This window comes from Bidens hawaiensis, unplaced genomic scaffold (genome assembly GCF_021521415.1).
Source record: "Bidens hawaiensis isolate Kalapana, Puna unplaced genomic scaffold, B.hawaiensis_p1.1 tig00044604_1, whole genome shotgun sequence".
Lineage (NCBI taxonomy): Eukaryota > Viridiplantae > Streptophyta > Magnoliopsida > Asterales > Asteraceae > Bidens > Bidens hawaiensis.
The window spans coordinates 2,495-22,974 of NW_027497905.1; the positions used below are offsets into that span (position 1 = coordinate 2,495).

General features: G+C 43.7%; 1 protein-coding gene across 1 annotated transcript; it reads left to right on the top strand.

Annotated features, from left to right (window-relative positions):
* Nucleotides 1-1,086: 1,086 nt before the first annotated feature.
* LOC143595052 (protein MICRORCHIDIA 6-like) lies at nt 1,087-20,416 on the top strand. Its single transcript, XM_077074194.1, has 21 exons — nt 1,087-1,302; nt 2,439-2,736; nt 2,818-2,892; nt 2,994-3,028; nt 3,126-3,204; nt 3,686-3,775; nt 3,867-3,942; nt 4,039-4,117; nt 4,222-4,356; nt 4,434-4,532; nt 4,988-5,080; nt 5,178-5,324; nt 5,414-5,506; nt 5,923-5,974; nt 6,072-6,183; nt 6,260-6,546; nt 6,642-6,697; nt 6,784-6,839; nt 6,986-7,028; nt 7,532-7,698; nt 20,204-20,416. Exons 2-20 carry the CDS (start codon nt 2,463-2,465, stop codon nt 7,628-7,630), a joined length of 1,980 nt encoding a protein of 659 aa, XP_076930309.1. The 5' UTR covers nt 1,087-1,302; nt 2,439-2,462; the 3' UTR covers nt 7,631-7,698; nt 20,204-20,416.
* The last annotated feature ends 64 nt before the right edge of the window (nt 20,417-20,480 follow it).

Sequence of the window (20,480 nt, forward strand, 5' to 3'; positions counted from 1 at the left end):
TGCCATTCTTATACTACCACATTCGTATATCCTATCATAATGCCACTGTTGTAGCTCATGTTGTCGAAGTCGTAACTCCTGGCACCATAGGCTTGAGGCTGTGCCTCTTGCCGTCATCTCTATTATCCGGCGTTGATGTTTACCGCCACACACTTATCAACCCAACCTTAGACCTGCCGCTGACCACAAGCATCAACACCGCTATCTCCGGCGGAATTGCTATGAATCGAGTATCACCACCAAGAAACACCTCCCTCCGCGACAAACATCATCCCTCAACTCAAACCCAAAAAACCCTCATTTTTGATGACCAACTACACCGACTTTGATCCCCCCTCGAAGTTTCTTCCCATACCACAATTCTCAAAAACCATGGTCAACGGAACCATCTTCGGCCACCACCGCAGCAACGTCTGGTTCGTCGTCCAAAACGACTGTCACAATACCAGACCTTCCCTCATTCTCGAACTTTCCAATTCAAACTAAGCCCTAGTTCAAGAAATTCAGTTTGGCCGTGTTTGATTAGACTTTGATTGCCACAGTTCAACGAAATCATTTATTAGATTTGTTAGCCCTTCAATGCCTTCTCTGCCGTGTGGGTAGTTTAGGGTTTTTTTCAATTTCAGATAGTGAGAGAAGAGTGGCGAGGTGGATGTTGAATGACGATGGTGGTTAAACTCGAGCGGTTATGGAACAATGGTGGTGGTAGACAGTAGAATTTAAAACCGATGGGGTTGAGGTGTGTGTTGAAGATGACACTGTGTGAAGGTGGGACCATATTAATTTATCTTTATTATCTTGGTTAATAATTATGTAAATTTACAAAATTACAATATATTTCATGCCATTTCTTTTGTTAAATGATATCAATTGAAAAAACATGTAAACATAAAAGACGTTTTTTGCTATTTAGTCTTAATTAAACAAAGAAAAAGGTTAAGTTTAAGAACCAATGTTGTAATTATATTTTAAAAGATTGGGCCGAAACTTTAACGGGCCTGAATAACATGAATTGAAAAACCTATCGAGCCGGCAGCCTGACCAGGTATATAAACTTTTAGAGATTGCAATTCTAAAAGTGACATCACATTTGCCTCCATCTTTATGCATGCCTTTACCTTTTTCTCAATGACACACTCCTTCGCCGGTGGTTAGTTTACCGATTGCAATCGACAATCAGACCATTGTTACCAACATCCTTCGGTTTCCATTGCATGCATCTGCTAATTTGAAACCCTAATTTTGCGTTTTCCCCCTTTTGCATTGCTTACGTCATCTTTCACATAAGCATATTATATATTGGTATCTGATCTTTCTTTATTGATGTTTTATTAAATATAATTCGGTTTGAATTTGATAACCGTAGCCCTTATTTGTTTCAATTTAATTAATGTGTGACTTTTCAAATTATTAATTAATTAATGATTGTGGTAACCGTCATTATACAATTGATTTTTTAGGATGGTATAATTTCCATAATAAGATCATAATTATATGCATTATTATTATTTTGATTAATTGATTACCACTCCACTTATGGCTTAGTGGTAGTCTGGTTGCTTCTACACGAGGGGTTTTCGAAAGTGTCAGTTGATTCAATCAGAGCATTCTCAGCCCGTTCCCTATATTTATGTGAGTAAGTTATGTAAATCATATGGTATGGTTATGAGTGGTTGTAAGTAGAGTGAAATGGTAAATGTTATATGGGAAAGTCAAAAGTGTTTGTGTGCGGTGGTTAGAGAAAAAAAATTAATGATAAAGATATAAAATTTTATTATTTAATTGAAAAAAGGTAAGAAAATGTAGTGATTTTTAGTGTAGTTATATGGATGTAGCAGGAATTGACTGAGAATGCTCTTACACACTCTTGGGAAATAAAAAACCATTTGCATTATGGTTATAAACTTTGGTGGAGTAGAATGGTTTTTAGACCTTTGATCTTATGGTTTCAAGTTCGAAACCTAACGCAAGGGGTTTTGTCACAGTGATGAGTTTTCTTCTTGATGGTGTTCTTGAGTGAGTCAGAGTCAGACGTGAAGTGTCAAAATCAGTATGGACGGTCAGATGTGAAGTAAAAGTTAGTATGGACGGTTGACATCACGTTTCAGGAAGACTTATTTGGGGTAGTTCCAAACGCTGTTAAAAAAGATAGGCGGTTGGCCCCACTGACCAAATTTCTCTATCTTTGACCATGATTTTGACTTTTAGGGCTTTTACCGAAATTTAGCCGTTTTGATTGATTCTGTTTTTTTCGGTTTTGATTATGTTTTCTTTGTAGAACGCGTGAATCATGGATTTCATTAATTCACGCGTTAATTTAGTTGTTAATATCAGTTACATTTTGTCAATTTCAGTTTCCAATATTTGACAATACCTTCCAGATTTAAGTTTTTCTATAAAAGGATATCTTTCATCATTGTGCTTTCTCTCTTTGTTAGTTTGCAGAGGTTGAAATAATCTAGATGGACATTGGTGCGCTTTTAAGTGATTATGGTCAAGTTGAAGGGGATACAACCGCGGTTAAGTTGGAAACCGATAGAGCTGAGCCCCGATCGCAACAAAAAACTAAGCATTGTGAAGAAAGTAGTGGGACTAGCGTGTTGGATCAAGAACAATCACCACTAGATGATGCAACTCTTTGTTCCACATCACCAATTTGTGCTGCACCGCTTTGTAGGCAGTTTTGGAAAGCCGGGCCTTACAATGACGATCTTACCCCTAAGTCCACAACCAAATGTATTGATCTTTTATTAATAATATTATTTAAGCTTATTATTTTGTGTATTGCATTTTAGTTTAATTATTGTTGCATTTCAGTGGGTTCTAGTTATCTACATATACACCCGAAGTTCCTTCACTCGAATGCTACTTCTCACAAATGGGCGTTTGGTGGTATGTTGTATTTTGATGATATTTTAATACTGTCTTTTGTTTTATTTAATTGCAAGTTTCTATATGTTTGATAATTAAATTCTGTTAATTTGCATCTGCAGCAATAGCAGAGCTTATTGACAATGCTGTGGATGAGGTAATGGTCTTTATTATTCCTAGTATTATTATTATAATTGTGAATTGTATTATGATGATCTTTGATTCTATGTTTTGCCATGCTTTGTATCTTGTAGATACAAAAGAATGCAAAATTTGTGTATATAGACAAAACAATTAACCCGAGAAATGGATGCACAGCCTTGCTAATTCTAGGTAGCATTTCAATTAAAATGTATATATAAAATGCTTCAAGGGTTTGAATCTCTTCTTAACTCTAAAAAGTTTAAGAACTTCAAGAGCTCCTAATAACCAATCATTTTATTTGTTTGTTTTATATAATATTACTTGAGGATAGATTTGTCATTTTTATGTGTAATAATTTTATTTGATACTTGAGGATAGATTTTATGTGTAATATTATGATTACGTATCTGTGATTTTATGATTGCGTATATGTAATTAAAAAGTTAATGTATGTGTAACAATTAATTTGCATATATTTAATCATATAATACATGTAATATATGACAAACTATCCTCAAATAATATTAAATATTTAAATAAATATATAAAATGATGGTAAGACTTTTCAAAGTTCTTTAATTATTTGTAAGTTCTGAATAGATTCAAACCCTATATATATGTATATTATTTATAGAATTGTGACCCTAGGTTTTATTATCACTTAATTTAGATGATGGGAGTGGGATGGACCCCGAAGCAATGCGCCATTGTTTGAGTTTCGGTTTTTCAGATAAGAAATCACAATTTGCAATTGGGAAGTGTATGTTTTCTTGATAGCCAATCTTGTTTGTTACTTTTTGTTGTTTATTTTGTCCGTTCATTTTGATTGGTTTACTTGTAGACACGTTCAGATGGAAATGGTTTCAAGACCAGCACAATGAGGCTTGGAGCAGATGCTATAATTTTCAGCCGTCACATAACCGACACGTTTGATTTTCAACAGCAATAATACTTCAAATTTATTTGTTATTTATCAATGTGCAGTATAATTATATTGTGGTGCTTTGTTTTTGTTATTGTCAGGACCATAACCCAAAGTATTGGTCTTTTATCTTATACATTTTTAACCCGGGAAGGTTATGACAGGATAGTAGTCCCAATGGTGAGAATTCATTTCTTTTATTAGTTTTTTTTCTTACAAATGAAATGAAATGTAAAAAATTGTAATAACACATGATATCAATCTAAAGTGTTCGCAAACTTCAGGTTCACTATGAGTATAATCTTGTGACTGAAACTTTTGATCCTCTACATGCTCCAAATAATGGAAGCCCTAATTCAAACCTATCTGTCATATTGAAATGGTCTCCATATTCTACAGAGGAGGAGCTATTGGACCAAGTAAGTATGATTTAGTTGACATTTGATTTGTTGAGAAATTATAATTACTGAAACATAACAAAATTTTTGATGTGTAGTTTGAAAATATTGGTTATAATGGCACGAAAATCATCGTATACAATTTATGGCTTGATGATGATGGTAATATGGAGCTTGATTTTGAGTCAGATCCTGAGGTTTAAATCCTATTTCTTCTCTTTAATCATCCCAAATTACACACACACATGTATATAGTAGGGAGGGTTCTAACCATAAGACATTTTTTTTGAGAACATAAAGAACATAATAAATCATTCCTTTTTTCTATTTAAAATACAAGAAAACAGTTGAAATGCAATGTTTATTCATCTTTTCGAACATCCTAAAAAATATAGTTCTTTGTTTATTAATAAAACCTCTATATTTGTAAATCATGTGTAGGTATATTTCCTACACATGTAAAATCAAAGAAACAATGGGTAGAAGTAAATAAATATTAGTTTCCAGTTTTACCTTTTTTGTTGAAGCAAAAGGTACGTTTTTAACTGTTATCGCGGTTCTCTACATACTATTGGTTTCGGAAAGAACTCCTTTATGTATATGTATGTATGCATATGTGTATCAATTTACATAATTACATAATTTGCTTCAGGACATCCGTATTACATGGGACGGAAATGGTAATGCAAAACGTAAGGCAGCAACGGATCAGCACATTGCTAATCGCCTCTGTTATTCTCTGCGTGTAAGGTTTTCAAATTATATATATGTCTACATATATTCTTTTTTTCTTATTTTATTCACGTAATAATTGTAGACTTCTTATTTTGATCCAATTTCAGGCCTACCTATCCGTTTTGTACTTAAAATTACCCAGCACTTTTGCAATCGTATTGCGAGGCAAAGTCATCCTTTATCATAATATTGCTACAGACCTAAAGCACCAAGAATTTATCCTGTATAAACCCCAAAGTGACGGGTGTGCTGAGGTTGTTTTAAGTTAATATATAGTTCAATATTTCATTTTCTTTTATAAATTTTTTATTTTACCCGTGGCTGAATTTAATTATCATTTCAGGGTTCAGTGGTTACAACGATAGGGTTTGACAAAGATGCCCCAGATGTAAACGTTCATGGTTTTAACATCTACCACAAAAACCGTTTGATACTGGTAAATGAGTCTCATCCTTTTTCACCTAATTCCAAATTTACATTTTCGTTCTTTAGATGTATAGCTAGTTTTAGATTTCGTCCTTAAACCTAGGAAATAACCAAAATCGTCCTTTGTGTTCAAATTTGTTTACACGTTTTGTCCTTTTCCATTGACGGGTATTTGTTTTTTCTGTTAAACGACCAAAATGCCCTCATGTGATTGGATTTAGCAGGGAAAACTAACGCCCAGTAGTAGAAAGGATGAAACCTGCAAATAAATTTGAACATTAAGAACGGTGTCTATTATTTCCATAATTTAAGGACGAAACATTAAATTTGCTGTATACCTGAACGACATAAAATGTATTTTACTCTTTTATCTGAGTTCAAAATTTGAATTGAAATTTCGGTTACTTTTTGCCTTTTTTTTAATAGCCATTTCAACAAGTTGTAGTTATAGGTGTCAGCCAAGGCAGAGGTGTTATCGGTAAGATTTTATAGTTTATACACTTTTTTTAATTACAGAAAATATGAATTTATAACATTATATATTTATAGGTAACAAGCCAAGTTGTTTATTGTAGGTGTTCTTGAAGCAAATTTTATTGAACCGACTCACAATAAACAAGATTTTGAGAAAACCTCTCTTTTCCAAAAACTCATGACCCGTTTGAAAGAAATGACGTTGGAATACTGGTAAGTGCTAAAACAATTCCTTAGTTATTTAAAAAAAAGGGTTTCTTGATTCTAAATTAATTCAAAAAAACTTCAGGGAGTATCATTGCGGGCTGATTGGGTATCACCAGGGGTACGAGTATCACAAGGGGTATCGAGCCAAGAAAAAAGCTCGCCCTCCATCAGTTACCCCAGTATTGTCTAATTCTGTTCATCAGCATGTTGAAAGTCAACCTAGCTTTAGGAAAGGTTCTTCTGATGGTGGGCCTGCTAAACAAGCACCGGTTATAGCTACAATTAATAGCAAGGCTGCTTTTTATTCTAGTTCCTCGATTTTTAAACCGGTAGAATTAAAACAAAGCTTCCCACCGGGTTTCAAAGAAGGTAAGAAGTGAATAAGAATTAAACAAATAATAGAAAAGATTCAGTTTTTTAGTTTTTGTTGTTTTATCACTTATGGTTTGTGATTGTTTTTAAAGGATCGAATTTGAAAAGGAAGTCGGGAGATGAAGATGCCCAGATGGGGACCCGTGTGGTAAAAGATTGAATTTTTTTTTTTTGATGCAAAAGGTTGAAAGCTATTTGTTGGGTTTGTAATATTGTGTGGTTATTCATGTGTAGACTGATCTGGGAAAGAATGGAGGGGTGATAGATGAAAACAAAAAGCTCAAAACCCGGTGAGTATTCTTATATATTCATCTAGTTATTTATCCGTGTATATTTCACCATTTTTTTTCTTCAAGAATCATAGTAATATTTTGATTTTTCTAGTGGCAAATCACAAAACTTAGATGTTTCTTAATCTTTTCCTTTCTTATTTTAGATGCTTGGAGTTTGAAAAGGCAGAAGAAGAACTTAAGCACAAGGTACCATTTGGGATTGAACTATACAAACACCACTAATGTGTCATATGGGTCGTATGGTCCATGTGACATGCAAAAAATGGTCATACACGTCGTATGAAGGGCAAATCAATGGCATGTATGATGTTTTGACTAACAAAGAATGACTGATGTGACGATGTGACCACCACAAAGTCATATGACCCGTATGATGTAATAGTGTCCGTACTTGATTTGACATCATACGGCCGTAGGATGTCATGAGCCCCATACAAAAGTGCACAGAGTTGGTTGCTCGACCCAATGGGCTGATTTAGGTTGTGTTTTATCACTTACGGGTCGAGTAAGTAATCTCATAAAAAGACTTTAAAAACTGGGCTGTGTTTGGGCTAACCAGTGACCAACCTATTTACCATTTTACCCCTTTTGACAAGTTACCCGAGTTTGCATCGACTGGGCTTCCAGCTATGTTTGACTTTGTTACCAATATGAGTGTTTTGAATGATGGCTCATGTTATGTTTGACAGGTTGAGCGGCTTAAAGTGGAACTACGAGATGCCAAATCAGAGTATGCTCGGTTGTTGAATGAATTGCAGGCCTTGGAGATTATGAAGCGGGAATACTAACTAGCCAGTTTTTTGATAAGATGTTATTAGATGTAAAGTTGTGGTTTATTATGGCTAATGCTAGTCAGGTGAAGAAACACTAAGTGACCCGGTGCAGATTATAGATAATCTGGGGGTTAAGTAATGTTTCCCACGAGAATGAGGTCCAACAGAGACGGTTGCTCTTCAGGGGACCTACAAAACAAACACCGTATGCTCGTCACTGAGAAGGGGGGGGGGTTCCTCCTTGTGACCACCCTCCGGCGTGAGAATCAGACTAGATTGCTCTGAATATAAGTGTATATTAAGAGATTGCTAGATAACAGGATAGCAGATGATCTTACCATTCCAAGATGTTGGAGTATTTATAGCCGAAGGTAGGTTTCCTAGAAGGTACAGCCGGCTGAATAGTATTCCTGTTCTACCAACAGTGGACTATGCACAGGCCATACTGGTTGGTGGATAGGTTACGGCCAACAGTAACAAAGTCGGCTGCACTATTCCACCAACTGTAGATTATGCACGTCCCACCTACTGTGGATTATACGCAGGCCATGCTGGTTGGTGAATAGGTTACGGCCAATAGTAACACTATTCTACCAACTGTAGGCTGCGCACGCCCCTCAGTAAGAGTTGGTGAGTAGGCAGCGGCTAATAGTGACAAACAGTACTAGAGGGTGCTCCTCCTCGTACTGTTGTCGGTGAGCTGTCACCCTGTGATTGGCTCATGGGCTGTTATGGTCAGATTGTCTGTCCTATCCATACCTTGGTAGGTATAGTACAAAAGATCTTTCAGAATCATACGGACTGGCTCATTTTGGCGGGATTGTTCCCGCCTTGCTCATTCCTTCATGTGACTACTGAAGTAGCTATTGTCTTGTGCGTGTAGCCCTGCTGTCTGCGGGTAGCCTTCCCTGATAGCTTGTATCCGCAACTGCGGGAACAGGCGGGGTACTTCACCATTGGGAGGCTTTCCCTGCGTGTACAGCTTGCGTACTGCGCGTAAGGTTCTCTGAGCATGGTGGGTCCTGCGGGAGCAGATGGCCTTTGCGCAGACGTCCCTGTTCAAGGTGAGTCTTGCGGGACCAACTGGGCTTTGCTGGGACCTACCTCTTCAAGTCCCCCCAGTCCAATGTTCTTCTCATGAACGTTTAATAAAGTGAGGTGAACTTTTGGACTTTAAGCAAGGGGTTTTGAAAAAGGTTTTTAGTTTTAAGGTTCTCCGTGGGGATTCTTCCCGCGGGTTTCCTAATGTCACTTGCAAAAATTCCTGATTTTTTTGCTTGATCTTTGGGTATGATGCGGGTAGGTATGTAACCTTCTCGCAAGTCAGGAGCGTTGAGTCTTACTTGTATATAGTCTCCATGGGATTCTGGTGGTTTTCAACATAGTGATCAATTATGCTAAGACCACCAATTCCATCACGGAGTTTCAAACAATATAATTCTCGACGTTCCCGTTATGTGGGGGTGTTATTCCTCTATCCGCAAGCATTGCCCAGAAGATCCTTCTTGGTTTCAATTCTCTGCGGGGCGCTAGGTATGTGAAGGGTTTTGCCTTAACACTACCCGCGCTTGTCTTATAGTTACTTGGTTGCCAAGGTATTCTTGGCTTCAATTCCCTGCGGGTGCTAGGTATGTGAAGGGTTTTGCCTTAACACTGTACCCGCACCCGGCTTATGGTTACTTGGTTGCCAAGGTATTCTTGGCTTTCAATTCCCTGCGGGTGCTAGGTATGTGAAGGGTTTTGCCTTAACACTGTACCTGCATCCGTCTTACGGTTACTTGTTTGCCAAGGTAAGGGGTGTTTTCCCGCTTACTTTTGAATCTTTTTTGAATTTTGAATTTCGAAATTCGAAGAGTTGGTGGAAAGATAGGAACAGTCCAAACATCTGAAACGTCGTGCGACGGTTTCTTCTGACTGTGTCAGGACGTGCAGGAAGTTATGGTGACGTGACAGTACATGGTCATTCCAGACGCTTTTTCAGGCGCGTGGATGCGATTTTTCGGGCGCGTGGCCGCGAAATTAATGGTACCCTTCCTGTCAACAGCTGTTGCCAGCCTGCTTTTTGCCACGTGTCATAGTTTCATTGCACCTTCGATTTCTCTCTCCTCCGCATTAAATTCATCGCATTAATTGCGATTAGTATATAAAGGGGGAGAGGGCTCTTTGCAATCCACACCTTCACCTTTCTCTTCTTCTTCTTAGCGATTTCCGGCAAATACTCCCCTTTTCAGGCAAGCATTTTCCCGAAATCGCTTTCTTTCTGCAAAATGTCTTCTCGTGATCTTGAGTCTTCGGCCGATGACAAGAGTACTGCTGGTGAGTGCCAGTGTGCTCTGCCCGGCGATCAGTACCGGTATGTTGTTAGGAAGTTCATGCTCGATCCTTTCGAGCCTGAGTTTCCTGAACCCCATCAGACCGTGTACGATGCCCCCAGAGGCAAGATCGGGGTTTATGCAGCATTCTTTGTCTATGGGAATCTTAGGTTCCCATTGACAAAGTTTGTTTACCGTGTCCTTGAGAGGCATGGTGTTCATCTGACCGAGTTGCACCCCATGGCGATCGCCAAGATTCGCCATTTCGAGTGGGTGTGCCGGATTCTGGGCATTGAGCCCTATGTGGACAGCCTGATGACCTTCTAGACTTGGAGGTGTATCCAGGGGTGGTACACCCTGACAACTCGGATCAAGGGTTTGAAGATTTGCGCGACCGAGCGCAGTCTCCGATCGTGGAAGCGGGAGTTCTTCTACATTTCTGCCCGCGCCATCCCCATTGCCATGAAGTTTAAAAATGGCCAAGCAATTCTGAGCCACCACGCCACCAACTAACAGGAGGCGGAATGGTTTGCGAAGATATCCCGGGTCCAATCTCCGGTTTACCGGTTTGCGGAGTCAGGGATGGTGATGCTGGGGATGAGCCGGGTATGGAAGGAGGCGTCTCAGGTTCCCATCCTTCTCGAATACGGTTTGAACTCTACTTCTTATGGTATGTCTTGTCTTTCTTGCTGATATGAGTTTGTCTTCTAACTGTTTCTTTTCTTTCAGAGGGGAACGATTTGGAGTCGCTCCTGTACCCGCGGGAAGCTGATGGTCCCGTGCGGGTGGGTACTCGTGCTCTTGACGAGAACGAGTTGCCCATCCTGGAGCAAACAGCGGATCGGTTTGTGGAGGTCTATCCGCTGGGCCATGAGATCCTGAGCCACCGGCGGCCAGGTAAGGCGTTATTCTCTCCTCCACCCCTCAGTGCTGTAACCGCTGCTGGAATTCCTGACATCCTGTCTTCTTCTGAGGAATCCGCAGATGGTCCTCCGTTAGTGCGGAAGAAGAGGGCTGCTGGCGGGAAAGGGAAGGAGAAGGCGGCCTCCACAGCCGATCCAGTGCTCCTATCTGACACTGAGTCAGATAGTGAAGAGGTGGCGGGGAACCCCGGTGGTGAGAAGACCACTGTTCCGGAGGCTACGACTGTTACCTCCGGAGAACCAATAACGACGACGGTGACCGGCATCAAGAGACCGGCTCCATCGGGTTCATCCCCGCCCGTCCGTACGTTCAAGCTCAAGAAAACCCGTAAGTACAACTCTCTTAGCTTTTATCTTCGTAGTTTAATCCTTAAGTCTTTTAACACTTTTCTTCTTTACGCAGGCGTGGATGTTGGCGCATTCCAGGGTCAGGGGCCGAGTATTACCTCTCCGCCAATGACGGTAGGCTTGGTCAGCCTACCTGAGGCGTCGACCCAGGCGCCTGCTTCCGCTGGTTCAGTTGCTCACTCCTTTGAGCCGACTGTTCCAGCCGAGATGACGTCGCCGCCGGCTGTGAGGGCGATTTTTACAGCATCCTTCACAGAGCCGGCGGTTACTGTTGCCGCGGATTCTGCGGCAGCGACCGCGGCGGCGACCACGGCGGCTGCTACCATGCCCCCGTCATCGGCAACGACGGCCGGACAATCAGGTACGCGTGGGGCTTCTCGCATCTCTCCGCCACCTTCCCATCTGCCTGACCTCTTTGATGGATTTCCATTGGGTTCAGGTGATGGGTTCGGCGGCTATCGGCCTGTAATTGACCCTACAGGTGCGTAGGGTTCTTTTGGCCCATTTTTCTACATATATTTTTAATCATTTTTTCCTAACTGCTTTTTGTTTTCTGCAGTGTCGGATTCCAATGAAGTGTATGTTCCGCGATGGAACATACGCCGAGGAATAACCCTTCGTACCCCTGTGGAGTGCGTGGAATGGGCTCGCCACGCTGCTCCCCATGGTGCGTTGGGGGAAGCCATGGCTAGCTACCAGGAGGGTAGGCTAACCAACGAGCTTCGGGTTCTCCAAGCCCGGATGCAGCCGCGCGTCGAGCTGCTTTGTCGTGAAAACGACAAGTTGAAAGCAGCTCGCGCCAAGGAAGTATCTCAAGCGCGGGCTCTTCGGGAGGAGAACCAAAAGCTGTCCGCAGCTGCTGCGGAGAAGGAGAAGGCCTTCAAGGCCCTCGAGGTTGAGGTTCAAGCGCGACTCGAGGCCCGCTCTAAGGCTGCCCAAGCTGTTAACGAACAGCTTCGGCTGGCTAAGGAGACTGCGAGGAACGCAACCGAGAGGGCCACCAAGGCTGAAGCCGTTGCTGAGCCTTTACGCGTGGAGAATGAGGAGCTCAAGGCCAAATTAGAGGCTCTCCAACGTGCTCATGATGCCTTGGCGATGGAAGATGCCAAGAAGCTCCAGGAGATCTTGGACCAGAGGGGCGTGCTTGACCATACCGAGCGGAAGCTTAAGGGCGTCGAAGAGGCTGCCGCAAAGGAAGTTCTACTTGCCAACCTTAACAAAAGCGAAGCCGAACGCGCCTGCACCCAAGCTCAAGCCGCCCTTCAAGAAGCTCTGGTTGCCAAGGAATGGCTTCTTCGAGAAGCGTTGTCTCAGGTAAGTCTATCTTCATGTCTTCACGCTTTTCTTTGTAAATAGGGTGTTGACACTTGTATATTTTCTTATGTAGGTTGTGCATCGGGTCTTCTTAGAGACATCTTACGACGATGCAATGAGCGCAGCCCTCAACGCTTCTCAAGAGGATGGGGAACGGGTCGGCTTCCTGCTTGGTCTAGGGTTTGTTGAGAAAGGCGTCCCGCCATCCAACTTCCCTTTGTACAATGTAGATACTGAAGCCATATATGACCAAGCAGTAAATTAATACGCCGCCTTCCCGCATCCGGTGGTGGAGAAGGTGAATGAAATTGCTGCTGCTGATGATGGGCTGCCTATCCTTAAGGCTTTCCTTGAACAGCCACGCTCTACTGACGGCGCTGGTCCAAGTGGAAGTGGCCCTGAAGCCTGATCCTGAAGATCCCTTCCCGCTGCTAGGATAGATTTAGTTTGTATAGATTTACTTTCTTGTAGGCGGGTAGTTACCCGGCCATTCTTGTAACGAATATTTATGAAATGTAAATCTTTGTGCGGCTAAAACCGCTTGATTCATTGGATTCCTTGCTTTATAAACGTTATATGACTTACATACTTTAGTTTAAATTAGCAATTTTCCAAGTGTTTAGAATAAGTTAACCTTTGAACGTGGTAGATAGGTGTGAAGTTTTGCTTCCTCTTCCGTGATTGCGCGGGTAGGACCGTCACTTGCACGTAGTAAGATGGCTAAACTTTACCATCTGACCTGCGTGTAGGTTTTCCTCATCTTTGAGGGTAAGTTAACCTTTGAACGTGGTAGATAATAGGTGTGAAGTTTTGCTTCCTCTTTCGTGATTGTGCGGGTATGACCGTCACTTGCACTTAGTAGGATGGCTAAACTTTACCCATATCTGACCTGCGTGTAGGTTTTCCTTATCTTTTTTTTTTTTTTTTTTTTTAGGATAACCTTTGAACGTGGTAGATGATAGGTTGAAGTTTTGCTTCCTTGTTCGTGATTGTGCGGGTAAGACCGTCACTTGCACTTACAAGGATGGCTAAACTTTACTTACATCATACCTGCGTGTAGGTTTCTCTCATTGTGTTTATGCGGGTTTTGCCGCCTTCCACACGTAACAACTTACTTCTTCCCGTTTATGCGGTGAATACCGGCACCAGTGGGAAGTTCATAAGTATAAAGGTAAACACATTATGAAAGGAGAATCATTTCCATTAGAAGTGGTTCTAGGCCTTTTCTTTACAAGTTTTGGAATTGATCTACATATAACATTTGCGTAATTGAGCTCCATTCCATGTTCTTGGGATGGGAGTGCCATCGAGCCTTTCGAGCCGGTATGCGCCCTTTCCCAGGACTTCTTTGATAATGTATGGCCCTTCCCAGACCGGGGCCAGCTTTCCCGGGCGCTCTTGGTTTGAAGTCTCGTTGTTACGCAGTATGTAGTCTCCTATATTGAAGTTGCAGAGTTTTACCCGCGTGTTGTAGTACTTTTGCATTTGTCGTTTGTAGTTCTCTTCACGCACTGCGGCTAAGTCTCTGCGTTCCTCGGTTAGTATAAGATCCAACCGTCTTTCCGCATCATTGTCTTCTGGCTGACTCAAGACCCTTGGTGAGGGTAGACCAATTTCGACCGGGACCATGGCTTCAGTGCCATAAGTGAGGCTGAACGGGGTTTCTCCCGTACTGGCCATCTTCAGCGTTCTGTTTGCCCAAAGGACGTGCGGAAGCTCGTCCACCCAGCCGGATCTGTGTTCCGATAGTCTCTTCTTGATGCCTTCGACAATGCTCTTATTTGCCCTTTCCACCTCACCATTACCTTGCGGGTGTGCCACTGAGGTAAAGGTGTGGGTGATTTGAAGTTCTTTTAGCCACTGTTGTAGCTTCTTGTCAGCAAAGTTGGTGCCGTTATCGCTCACCAAATTCTGTGGAAGTCCAAAACGACAAATAATAAATTCCCAAATAAATTTTTTGATATGTTTCGCGGTTGTTTGGGCTAATGGTTTTGCTTCTATCCACTTGGTGAAGTAGTCGATGGCTACCACTAGGAACTGAACATTTCCTGCTGCTGTAGGAAATGGGCCTGTCACATCGATGGCCCACTTCTGAAATGGCCATGAAGAAGTGACTGGAACCTGTTCATTCTTCGGGCGGTGCGTGTTGGGTGCGTAAAGCTGGCAAGACCTGCATTTTCTGATGTATGCCAGTGCATCCGTATGCATCCCCGGCCAAAAGTATCCCGCGTTGTTTAGCTTGGCTACAACAGCGCGGGGACCTGCGTGTACTCCACAGATGCCTTCGTGTACTTCCCTTAGGAGGTAGTCAGCATCTTGGTTGTCCACGCATCTTAAGAGTGGGCCAAGAAAGTTACGTCTGTAAAGGATGTCATTGACGAGTTGATAATTCAGTGCTTTACAGAGTAGTTTTCTTGCCTGTGTTTTTGACTCTGGTAGTGTTCCTGCTGCAAGGTAATTTATTATTGGTGTCATCCACGTTTCTGTACCGGTTTGGATGACACAAATTTCCTTGTGCGGGACTGATGGTGCTTCGAGGAGTTCAATGCGGATGTCCTTTCCCAAGTGGGTGAAGGCTAGTGATGCAAGCTTGCTTAACGCATCCGCAGATTTGTTTTCGCTGCGCTTGACGTGTATGACTTTACAATCATTAAAATCACGCATAAGGGTTTTTGCCTGGGCGAGGTACAGGGCCATTGTGTCATTCACAGCCGTGTACGTCCCATTTATTTGGTTGGCCACCAGCATGGAATCCACGTGGGCTTCCAAGTTTTTCACTCCCATCTTACGCGCAATTCTCAATCCGGCCAAGAATGCTTCATATTCGGCTTCGTTATTCGTACTTGGAAAATCCAACCGAATAGCGTAAGTATATTCTTGGCCTGCTGGGTTGGTTAATTTTAACCCTGCGCCTGAACCCTCGTTACTGGCTGCTCCATAAGTGTAGAGTCGCCAGACATCATTGATGTCCTGTGCCGGGGAAGGTTGAGCCTCCTCCTGGCACTCTTTCTCCCGCGAAGCGGGGACTTCTGCAATAAAATCGGCCAGGACCTGGCCTTTTATGGCTGGTCTTGGCTTGTACTTAATTGCATATTCTCCCAATTCAATTGCCCATTTGGCTAGACGTCCCGATAATTCGGGTTTGCCTAGAACGTTTGAGAGTTTGAAGTTGGTGAGAATGGTGATTGGGTGGCCCTGGAAATATCGTCTTAACCTGCGTGAAGCGTGTATAAGTGCTAAGACCAATTTTTCGAGGGTAGAGTACCGGGTTTCTACGTCTGTTAGTACACGGCTAACATAATAGATTGGCATCTGGATGCCTTTTCGTTCTATTAGCAGGACTGCCCCGGTTGCTCTATCTGTTGCGGAAAGGTATAGGATTAACTCCTCTCCCGCTTGTGGTGCTGTAAGTGTTGGGAGTTCGATCAGGCGTGACCGAATCTCCTGAAAAGCTGCTTCCGCTTCTGGTGTCCAGCGGAAGTGCGTTTTCTTTAAGCAGTTTCTCAATGTTGACACGAAAGGAAACGACTTATCCGCATGGTTTGCCAAAAAGCGATTAAGTGCGACTAGTCGTCCATTCAGTGTCTGAGCCTGTTTGATGGTGGTAGGTGATTCCATTTTAACAATGGCTTCGACCTTTTCAGGGTTCGCTCTGAAGCCATCTTTAGTAACAATGACTCCCAAGAACTTCCCTTCTTCCATCCCAAATGAACACTTGCTCGGGTTGAGCTTCATGTTTATCTTTCTGAGCGTGTTGAAAGTTTCTTCAATGTCTTTCAACATCGCTTCTGGCTCAGGGCTTTTGATGACCAAATCATCCATATAGACTTCGAAGTTTCTCCCGATTTGGGCATGAAACTCTTTGTCCATCAGTCGTTGGTACGTGGACCCTGCATTCTTAAGTCCGAATGGCATCATGTTATAACAAAATGTACCATCGGGCGTCCGAAATGCGGTTTTGTCCTGATCATCTACGGCCATGTGGATTTGATGGTACCCCTTATACGCATCCAAGAAGCATTTAAGGCGAAATGGTACCAACGAATCCACCTTAAGATCAATTTCTGGTAACGGATAACAATCTTTGGGGCATGCTTTGTTCAAATCTTTGAAATCTATGCACATGCGCCATTGTTTGTCATTCTTCGGTACCATTACGGGATTTGCAACCCATGTTTGATATCTGCTAACGCGTACGATGCCTGCGTCAAGGAGTTCCTTGACTTGGGTTCTACACGCGTTAGTTTGTTCAGGCCCCATTACTCTGCGCTTTTGTACGACTGGCGTAACAGCCGGATCGCACTTGAGCTTATGCTCCGCCTTACTTCGGGGTACACCAGTCATGTCAGCTGGTGCCCACGCAAAGATGTCAGCGTTTTTCTGCAGTAAGCGTTTGAGTAGGGTGCGGGTGGGATCAACGATTGTTGGTCCAATGGTAACGGCCTGGTCGGGGTATTTGCCATTGAAGGCCCATTTTTCCGGTTCGGTGATGGTTGGTTTAGCCATTTTCGGTTTGGGTTTAGATGAGACAGATGCGATGCATACCTGGGGAATGCCAGTGATCATCGCTACACCCTCAGCTGTTGGCCATCCCATCATGCCGTGGACTGAAGATACCACGGCGTTAAATCTTGCCATCCCGTCTCTTCCGAATAGGATGTCGTACTTGTGGTGTGGCTTTTTCATCACGACAAAATCCACGTCTTCTGTGCGTGAATGATTCCCATCGGTAAGAGTAACGGGGAAAGATAGGATACCCAGGGGGTTTCTGTACTGCCGTCAAACCCTTTCATTGAAGCGTAGACCGTTTCCAAGCGTTCTTTGTCTTCATCATCCAGCTTGTCAAAGAACTGCCTGTACATCACTGTCGACGAAGCGCCGTTGTCAGCAAGAGTGCGGGAAGTGATGTAATGCCCCAGCTGGCTTTTGATGACGATGGGGCCTTCTTTGCTGGGGCCTCCTGGCACTCGCGGGAAGCGCACCTCAGCTTCCTTCCACGCGCATGGTTCTGTCACTCGTCTTTTTCTTCCTCTGACCTTGCCATGAACCATGTTGATGCTGATGTCGACGGGCTTTCGTCCGTTACCTCTGTACCGGTTGTCATTCCTTCCTCCCTTCTTGATTGATGCCACGAGATGTGCAAGTCTTCCATCCTTGACAAATGTCTCCACAATATCCTTCAAGGATGTGCACTCTTCAGTACCATGACCCTTTGTCCCGTGGAAATCACAGGATTTGCTTTGATCCGCATTAGGTTTCTGCCGGATCAATGGGGCTTTTGGCCATGGCAATTTTTCCGTGGCAAATATCTCCGTGACGCTCTTGGTGAGTGGCGTCCACCGGTGTTTTCGGTTTGAAGGGTGTGTGTTGTCCCTTCCGCCAACAAGAGGGCGAGAGCTGGATGAGGTGTCAAAGTTTACCCTTGACTGCCAAATACCTAGCCGCCTCTTTTTGTTCTGCCGGGCGGTCCTAACGTTGTTCTCCCTTGTCCTCTGCGTGTAGAGGTGTGTACTCTGGGGAAGATCTCTTCCCAGCTGCTTCTCCGTCTCGGCAAAGCGCTTGGCTACCGTCATGATGGCATCCCATGTGGATGGCATGCCGTCCTTACCCGTCAATGTGCGGATAAGCTCTGGGTACTCGGCGCCCTGGATGAAAGCGGCGCGAACAAGATCTTCACTTATGTTGCCCAGACTCAGCTTCTTGGAGTTGAAGCGGGTGATGAAGTCTAGTAAAGATTCATCCTCCTCTCTAACGCAGTTGAGGATCGTCCACTGCTCTTCAGTATACTTCCTCTGCTGGCTGAAGTGCTGGCTGAACTTGTTCTGAAAGTCCGCCCAGTCATATATGTGGTGGACCGGTAAACGATCGAACCATGCCCTGGCTGCTCCGACCAGAGTCATCTGGAACATGTAACACCACGTGGGTTCCGTCCAGTTACTGACGGTAGCCCCCGCAATGAACCTGTTCAAATGGTCGTCTGGGTCGGATAGACCATCATAAGTGCCAATGTTGGACATTTGTTTGGCACTTCTCGGGGCGATTGCTTCCGCAATGTCCCTTGCAAATTTTGACTTTCCTGCATTCGTAGCAGTTGGTCTAAAGGTTTTGGAGAAGTCACGCGGGTTTCTCTCCGCATTTGTGGTTTAAAGGCTTCCCCAAAATTCCTTTTTGGCTGGGAGTCCGTTTCCTTACGCTTCCCTTTCGCCTTATGGCGAGGGTTTGCGTCGGTATCGGACTCCTCCCTCTCGTCGTCTGAGTACTCGCCCTCGCTGTTCATAATGAGGTGTTGGCGAGTACTGCCGAATTCGTCAGCCTGTTGAACTGAACGCAAGCGTTCGTCCAATTCAGCTTGGAACTCTTTCTGACGTGCTTCGGCCCACGCCTTCACTTGATCTAGTGTTTGGCGAGGGACCCTCATTCGTTTTTCCAGCTGGGTATCGGTGAACCCCAGTGGAATATTTACTGCACTTGCCCCGGCTTGGGTAGTCGGGGTAGTGTTCGTAAGGATTGTATAACCGCCGGTGTTCCCCCCAGTTGCTGGGGTTGTTACCGGGGTTTCTTGGTCGGTTACTGGCCTTTGGACCAGAGTAACGTTAACCATTTCTTCAGAAAATTTGAAAAAACTAAATTAGTTCTAGCTTTTATGCACGGATGGCGCCAATGAAGAAACACTAAGTGACCCGGTGCAGATTATAGATAATCTGGGGGTTAAGTAATGTTTCCCACGAGAATGAGGTCCAACAGAGACGGTTGCTCTTCAGGGGACCTGCAAAACAAACACCGTAAGCTCGTCACTGAGAAGGGGGGGGGTTCCTTCTTGTGACCACCCTCCGGCGTGAGAATCAGACTAGATTGCTCTGAATATAAGTGTATATTAAGAGATTGCTAGATAACAGGATAGCAGATGATCTTACCATTCCAAGATGTTGGAGTATTTATAGCCGAAGGTAGGTTTCCTAGAAGGTACAGCCGGCTGAATAGTATTCCTGTTCTACCAACAGTGGACTATGCACAGGCCATACTGGTTGGTGGATAGGTTACGGCCAACAGTAACAAAGTCGGCTGCACTATTCCACCAACTGTAGATTATGCACGTCCCACCTACTGTGGATTATACGCAGGCCATGCTGGTTGGTGAATAGGTTACGGCCAATAGTAACACTATTCTACCAACTGTAGGCTGCGCACGCCCCTCAGTAAGAGTTGGTGAGTAGGCAGCGGCTAATAGTGACAAACAGTACTAGAGGGTGCTCCTCCTCGTACTGTTGTCGGTGAGCTGTCACCCTGTGATTGGCTCATGGGCTGTTATGGTCAGATTGTCTGTCCTATCCATACCTTGGTAGGTATAGTACAAAAGATCTTTCAGAATCATACGGACTGGCTCATTTTGGCGGGATTGTTCCCGCCTTGCTCATTCCTTCATGTGACTACTGAAGTAGCTATTGTCTTGTGCGTGTAGCCCTGCTGTCTGCGGGTAGCCTTCCCTGATGGCTTGTATCCGCAACTGCGGGAACAGGCGGGGTACTTCACCATTGGGAGGCTTTCCCTGCGTGTATAGCTTGCGTACTGCGCGTAAGGTTCTCTGAGCATGGTGGGTCCTGCGGGAGCAGATGGCCTTTGCGCAGACGTCCCTGTTCAAGGTGAGTCTTGCGGGACCAACTGGGCTCTGCTGGGACCTACCTCTTCATCAGGCCTTTTAGGAAATCCCTTTGTTATCTGTTTTGATGCTGCATTTTGTGGATCGGCAAAGGGTCTGATATTTTGAATCTCGGATCTTGAAGGTGTGCCACTAATGGTACCTGATGTTGCTCGAACTGTAACTTTTAGGTTGGCAAGGTTCATGACTTAACTATGACGATGTCGGGTAATTTTGATGGTTTTGAAGGCATACCGTGAAATTCACCAAGTAGTAACCGTCGATTAAAGTCAGTTAAAAGTTTAATCTTAATGCTCTATTCACTAGGTGTT